We start from the raw sequence: 7,500 nt of genomic DNA on the forward strand, positions 1-7,500 counted from the left end.
ATTGTCGTTTTCGAGATTCGCAATAGCAATGTATCGATGGTAAAGTTAACTAAGACAGTATCGGTATTGAGATAACAATGGAATAATGATAATGATGAAAATGATCATAATGATGGAAGTTGGTAGCTCTACTATGTCTACTATGATAATGATAATAATTATAATGCAAGAGTAACAGCTAAAATAAAAAAATACGAACAATGCACACCCCTGCACTTCTAGATCTGGCCATCGGCAGCTTCCTCTCCGGCCACGCTGCAGTGTTGAGAAGTCGTCCTGTGGTGACTGTTTGGGGGTCTGTGTCTTCGAGGCCGTCAAGTGTAGCTCTCAATGACACTTCGCTCCAGTTGGTTGTCTGCTTCAACCAAAGGGGTGTCAATGTTCCTTCGCAAATTGGTGAGACAGAGTAACTGGATGGATTTATTTCCATATTCTTTTTTTTTTCTTGCTCCCTTCTTTTCTTTCTCTTATTGTGTGGATTGTAGATTCCGTCATTCTGCCTTTTGTTTCCTGTTATTTCATCACAGTTTCTCTCTCTCTCTCTCTCTCTCTCTCTCTCTCTCTCTCTCTCTCTCTCTCTCTCTCTCTCTCTCTCTCTCCATCTTTTTTTACTCGCTCTCTTTATATGATTTACATGAGATCAACAAAAATGTGAAATCACATCCGGTAACCTAATGAATTAACTTTTGCAGGTATCAAGGGTAACATCACGTTAGACTACGAGTTCCCTTCCCCCCGAGCCTTCTTCCCCGACACCAACGCGTATGTCAAGACGTTCAGCCACACCGCGGTAGCAGGAGACCAGAGGTGTAAAGAGTACGCGGTCAAGTTGAAGGTCGGTCTTTTATTTATTTATTCATATATTGTTTTGATGGCGGCATTCATCTGAAGTGTTTATAACGCTAGCCTTTTCGATCATCTAACATCTTTTTACGCACTGTCCCCAGGCGGATAAAATTGATGCTCGGCAGCCAATTCTAATGAAAGCTGAGTGGGAGTTGGACCATGCCCAGTCTTCTGACCTTCTTTGTGAGTATTTACTCTTCATTTTCTTTTCTGAATATGCTTTTGTTTTAGATTTTGCGTTTCAGGTGTATGAAATTTTGTTTGCAGTACGATTTAGTCGAAATATTTTTGTTTGACGGTCTTGGTTTGGCATTTTCTTTGTCAATTCATTGTAGTTTCTGATTTTTTTTCTAATTTTTTAATTCGTTCTTTCAGCACTACCAATAACGGATCCCGGTCTACCTGTCAGCGCAACGGAACACGTTGGTATAATTACAGGCTGTGAGAAAGACGGCGACGAGACCTGCCGTGTGGATTTGCGAGTTGAAACCACATTATCCAACCAAGAGTGAGTCACCTTTTCATTAGTTTGTCAGACTAACCGACCTCTCAAGTACTTTGCTAAATATATATGACAACTTCACATTACTGAGAGAGACAGGTGTTTAAAATTCAACCGTTGCTTCATTAACCGAATCAGCTTACTTGTACCTCCAACATCGTCCCATAAAATGTCTACTCCCCAGGACGGCTTTTGTGATTGGTAGTGAAGACAAACCTTCCATTACGGTGAGCGTATTCAACACCGGAGAACCTGTTTTCCTGCCCAACGTTACAGTCAGCGTGGATTCTCCCCTCGCCCTCATGCTTCCCAACACACACAGTTGTAACTTCCCTAATGCAGACAACAGGACCTTCCTTGCATGTCATCTCAGGAACCCAATTATGCCAGATGAGAAGGTACGTGGGCGGCTGTAACAAATGAGTAAAAATTCAATTATTTCAACTTCTGTCCATGGAAATTTTTTCATAAAGATGTGGATCGTTATATTCAACAACTCTTTTTCTAATGGTGATTTATTTATGATTGTCCATTACTTCTGTAAAATAAATCCTGGCTTCAGATGCATGTTCGACCTTGTTATATACACAATGAAAGTATCTCAATGTACTATTCAGAGCATATATTTGACTAGGGGTAGGTTTCCCTTGGACAAATTGCAAACATAACAAATTTCACTCACTGCGTTATCACTTTGCGGAAGAAGCAGTAAAGCTAAAGAACTTTCTGCATAATCACGCATTTCCCTGCTATTATCTAATCTATTCGTTGACAAGTTTATCCAGAAATGAAAGCCAGTATCATGACCAATAAGAATTTCACCTCTGGATCTGGAACTATCAGTACGCCTCACTATGAAACTTTCACTTGAATTTGAGAACCAGACTGTACATCACACGTCATCACACTTGCGTTGTGCTTAAGATAAAAGCATTTTTCTCAAACACTTCAGGATGAGATAAAAGTCACCATAGACATCAACGAGCTGGACGACAGGGCCACCAGTAGCGCCATCAGAGTGGAAGTGGCAGGCGAAGGCACGGAAGCACGCCCTCAGGATAATGCCGCCGCTTTTGCCCTACACATGGGCGCCCAAGCGTCTCTGAAGCTTCATGGGTATGGGTTTCACTGATAATGAGACTTAATGATTTGTCATTAGTTTCTCCATTTGTAAAATCTTTCTTTCAGAATTGCAGAATCTCAATGTCGTTGAGATAAACGTCATTACAGTAGGGCTATATATGCACAAATATTCATCACACACACAAATAAATATGTAATTAATATGACTAATCCGTTACAGGTATTCCAAAGAAGAACAGATTTTGTACCAGCGTCTTGAGGAGAACAAAATCAACACGACCATAACACCAAGGTTTCTGCATTACTTTTCGGTGAGGATCAGTGATTGCATGATTGTGCAGTTATTAAATGCGATGATGTGACAATGATTAAGACCTGTATGCACCACTTTGTTTAGAGAGAAAAACCAAGGCAGTTCAGCAAAATTAAATATACGTAATATGATGATGATATTAAGCTTGTTTCCATATGCATGTTTAGCGTCATGTATAATGCATAATTTTTATTGCAGTTGGTGAAGAAAGGACCTACTCCCCTTAGCGAAGTGGAGCTTATTGTGGATATTCCAGTGAACTTTACAACCCGGGGGAGGTCTGACACATTCCTCAACATCCATGCTCATGAGGTAGCTTGTAGTTCCTCACGGTGTGTGTAGAGACTAATCATAGGCCCAATTCCAAGGCTATACAAGGTGCCACACCTTATTACAAAATCATTATAAGAGACAGTGAATTTCTTGAGAACTTCATTTGAGAAATGTCAGGACAATAGTGAACATTCATGTCGGTTATTATGAACAGTATTGCCCACAGTCCATTAATATTATTCACAAATCCAGGCGAATAAGAATTTTACCTCTGCGTTACAGACAAACTTCCAGAATCAGAGGTTCCAGTGCAATATGGTAGGTGCCACATACGTACCCGATGAGGAACTCGATGGGGAAGATATGGGAATCTCTTTTGTCTTAACAAACAGCAGTACCCTATCTTCAATAAATGAATACCAGAAAACCTCTAGGTAAGGGAATCCGAAGGCACATAATGAGGATCGTTCTGGTTCTCTTCCTTACTCATTCTTTTCGTGTTTATATTTATTATTAAGTTTTATAAGCTAATGTAAATGAATAGATATAAGTCCGTGTGAGATCACAATTATTTGTTTGCCATCTATTTACAGAAGATTATAAAGATCAGTGAAATATGATGACATAGTAAAGTAAGCATAGCAGAACATATTAATCACAGAAAACAACATCCACGCAAAATGGGTTGACTGAAAGAGGAGACAGTAGCTTCAGAATTCATTTCATCTTCAGGTCAGATTTGAGGATGAAATCCAGTATTTCGAAGGTGTTCTGTGTTGTGTTTTGTCTATCATCAGAGTATGCTGAAAAGTTGAATATCGGATATCTTTCCACAGCATGCAAAGCAAAGAATCTTCACTTCTACCAGTCAGTTTGAACTGTTCGAATCCTCTGGTGAGTTGTGCTAGACTCTCGTGTCTAATCAAGTCATGGCCGGCCTGGACTAGTTTCGCCGATCTCACTATTAACTTGTCCCTCAACCTCACCGTCCTAGGTAAGTGTCATGGGCGTTCCTTTGTTTTAGAGGACTTACATTTTTTAAAATCGTCATAGATATTTAAGGAACTATGTTAGGCTACAAATTTATGAAATGCCCAGGGAACTTTGTGGAGTCGTCTTTACTGCTAAAAGTCCCAGGTTTGTGCCTAGGCAGGCCCTTCCCTACAACTCGCCTGCAAAGGAGCACTGGTCTCATTTGGGGCCAAGTTAGAACGTCAAGAAACTGACCTCTGTAAGCATGCTCCTCTTCGGACATGTTCTCTACATGCAATTGAATACGGGACAACCTTATTTATTTAATATCTTGTCTTTCTCTGCAGCTGGCCACATCTCGGCAAAGGGAGGAGCCGTTGTGAAGAGTTACGCAAGGGCAAGGATTTCGTCACTAAATCCTCAGTTAAGCTTTGTTGGAGACAAGTATGTTCTATCTCTCTCTCTCTCTTTATATATATATATATATATATATATATTGTGATTTTTTGAATTGTTACATAATACTTAATATAAAACTGAAATTCGATATTTTTGTTGATCTGTTAATGTTATTATTATATCCGACGTTTCCCTTCTGAATAAGTTAAACCTACTGTAAAACATACCTACACAGAGTTTAGACATTTCTAAACTCTAAAAAGCATATTAAGCGCTTTTTAGAATAACAATCATTTATTTTATTATAACTGAGGAATGCCACCACGAAGAGATCAGACAATAACCTCTTCCCAATTCTTCAGAAAAACGGAATTCGTGGTGATGACGCAAGTGCAGCCGGACAGTCTACCTGGGAGGGGCGTCCCTTGGTGGGTCATCTTGCTGGCTGTACTGGGTGGCCTCCTGCTCCTCTGTCTCCTCGCCTACGGCCTCTATAAGGTAAGTGGAATATTGCAAACCGTCCAGATTGTAGTATTATATAACGTGGGCAGTACGGTTGATACGGTTTAAGAGGCAGATAATGTGTACTTTACGTAAAGAAATGAGGTAATGCATTAAAAACACGTGTAGAAAAGAAACATAATAGGTGAGGGTATGGTAATCGTTGTATTGTACTAAGTAAACATAAAATTGTCCATTAGGTACTGCTGCGATTCTCAAATATACTTTATCTACAAGTGTCGCAAATGTACGAACATATGTAGACACAATTCCTCACTGATTCTGTCTCCTACAGGCTGGTTTCTTCAAGAGAAAAGAACAAGATGAAATGAAGGCCCATCGTGCACAGATGGCCTCCAACAACTATGGGACTGTTAACGACGGTATGGTTGGGGACTAAGTGACCAGCTGAATGCCAGTACTCTTCAAGTTTACCACATGGGATTATCAGTCCATCATATTAGCAGACGTTGTGATTAAGAACCTAACTATCACTAAGACCATTCCTTAAGAAGACCCAAGATCCATCGAATGTATTTTTTTTAGATCTTGGAATGAGTAGGAAACTGATAAAGGATGCTTCCCTGATGTATTTCCTTGAGAAGATTTTCATTTCCTGGTTCTACGAGAGTCCTTTGAAATGGGGGGGAAGGTGTGATTATCTGTGGTTTTACGTTGAAATCGAATACAGTTCGCCTGAAAAGTGTACAACAAAACAAGTAAAATTAGAATGATAAATAAACACAGACACTCATTCACACACACACACGCGCGCGCACACACACACACACACACACACACACACACACACACACACACACACACACACACACACACACACACACACACACACATACACACGCACATACATATTTGTGTTGCTCAAAGTATCTGAAGAGGTTAACTTTTTTCGTCACGAGAAGATATACTGTTTAACACGTGATTCTTAAAAATGGTGTGACTGACAATGATATTCTGTTCTTTTGTATGTGAACTGTTGTATAACAAAATCCTCGTAGACTTCCTTAAGTTATTTTAGTCGTGTTTCTTTTTTTTTTATAGATCTGGAATCTTTGAAATAAACACTTTCGAAAATACACTATGTTTTATCTAAATTCGCCCATACCTGAATGAACATAAACTTAGTACACAGCTTTTCATACCTTATATACTAGTGTAAGTTCTCTTGTGTTTTCTTGGTGTCATAAAAACTAATAAGAAAGATGTGCAAATGGCTTACCTATCCTCTTAGGACCCTCAATATTAAGTAGGGGAATTTGAATGACCCATACAAAAAACTCTTGCAAATTGCTGTTATCCCTAATTCATTTCAAAGGAACTGGATACTTTGATTATGTTAAAAAAAAAGAAAAAAAGACAAGAGTGAGCAATATGCATTTGTACAACATTTAAGCATAAACATATACCCGAGATGTCCTTCCCTCGTTTTCTCATTTTACCATGGTGATGATGATGATAATGATAGTGAGAATGATAATGGTAATGATGATGATGATAATGATAATGGTGATGATGATGATGATAATGGTGATGATGATAATGATAGTAAGAATGATAATGGTGATGATGATGATGATAATGATAATGGTGATGATGATGATGATAATGGTGATGATGATGATGATAATGATATTGATGCTGATGATGGTGATGATGATAATGATAATGATAATGGTGATGATGATGATAATGATAATGATGATAATGACAATGGTGATGATGATGATGATAATGATAATGATAATGATGATGGTGATGATAATGGTAATGATGATGATGATAATGGTGATGATGATGAAGATGATAATGATAATGATATTGGCGAGGATGAGGATGAGGATGATAATAATAATGATAATGGTGATGATGATGAAGATAAGGATAATGACAATGATAATGATAATGATAATGATGATAGTGATAATTCCAAATGTCTGTTTCCCTTCTCTCAAAGAAAGAAGGGAAATGAAGTCCACTTCACATTCTTCTATCCAAATCAATTATGAATTTATGAGAATGCATTAATGAGATGATAAACATAGTGTACATAACATCATTTTGTCTCGCTATTTCTCTTCACCAAGTGTTTACAAACTCGAAAACTTTTGAATACTCTCCACACACTGTGCATTGGTTGACAAATGATTATAGCAAATAAACTATAACTTCCAGGTACAATACTGTTGAATTACAGTGATGAGAACCGTGTTTTATTTCTTATTTTCATCATACTTCCTTCACGTGGAGTGCTTATAAATCAACTTTTATTGAGCGTACCTTTGAAAGACGGGCGGTACATTATTAACTAGACGCCCAGGTTCCTTTCATGCTATCCAGGGAGACCCGAAGTGACAAGGAAATAGGCGAGGAGCATTGGACATTGTTATCGTGCTAAGGATGAATGAATGGAATAATAAATGGCTTTAACAAACGATTATCTGGCGGGGTTTTATGAATGCACGTAGTTGAGTTTGGGGATACTGGATATCATTCTTTGATCGTGAATAACGAAATTATGCGTTTTGAATTCAAGTTTCTGTTTGATTCTTAACTTCGTAATTAGTATTGTTGCTAGAATTAAAACTTTAGT

The 7,500-nt window shown here is 38.3% G+C and overlaps 1 protein-coding gene across 3 annotated transcripts in view; it reads left to right on the top strand.

Moving 5' to 3' along the window:
- Positions 1-5,988, top strand: part of LOC125038525 (integrin alpha-7-like) — a 25,884-nt gene extending 19,896 nt beyond the window's left edge. For all 3 annotated transcript variants that reach the window (XM_047632023.1, XM_047632024.1, XM_047632025.1), the window contains exons 11-23: positions 223-396; positions 693-835; positions 948-1,029; positions 1,222-1,354; positions 1,533-1,746; positions 2,301-2,464; positions 2,652-2,742; positions 2,943-3,056; positions 3,300-3,451; positions 3,854-4,011; positions 4,337-4,433; positions 4,751-4,886; positions 5,185-5,988. In XM_047632023.1, the coding sequence (XP_047487979.1) occupies positions 223-396; positions 693-835; positions 948-1,029; positions 1,222-1,354; positions 1,533-1,746; positions 2,301-2,464; positions 2,652-2,742; positions 2,943-3,056; positions 3,300-3,451; positions 3,854-4,011; positions 4,337-4,433; positions 4,751-4,886; positions 5,185-5,289 (1,763 nt within the window). In that variant the 3' untranslated portion in view covers positions 5,290-5,988. The remainder of the gene's footprint in view (positions 1-222; positions 397-692; positions 836-947; positions 1,030-1,221; positions 1,355-1,532; positions 1,747-2,300; positions 2,465-2,651; positions 2,743-2,942; positions 3,057-3,299; positions 3,452-3,853; positions 4,012-4,336; positions 4,434-4,750; positions 4,887-5,184) is intronic.
- The last annotated feature ends 1,512 nt before the right edge of the window (positions 5,989-7,500 follow it).

Source organism: Penaeus chinensis, chromosome 25 (assembly GCF_019202785.1).
Source record: "Penaeus chinensis breed Huanghai No. 1 chromosome 25, ASM1920278v2, whole genome shotgun sequence".
Classification (NCBI taxonomy): domain Eukaryota; kingdom Metazoa; phylum Arthropoda; class Malacostraca; order Decapoda; family Penaeidae; genus Penaeus; species Penaeus chinensis.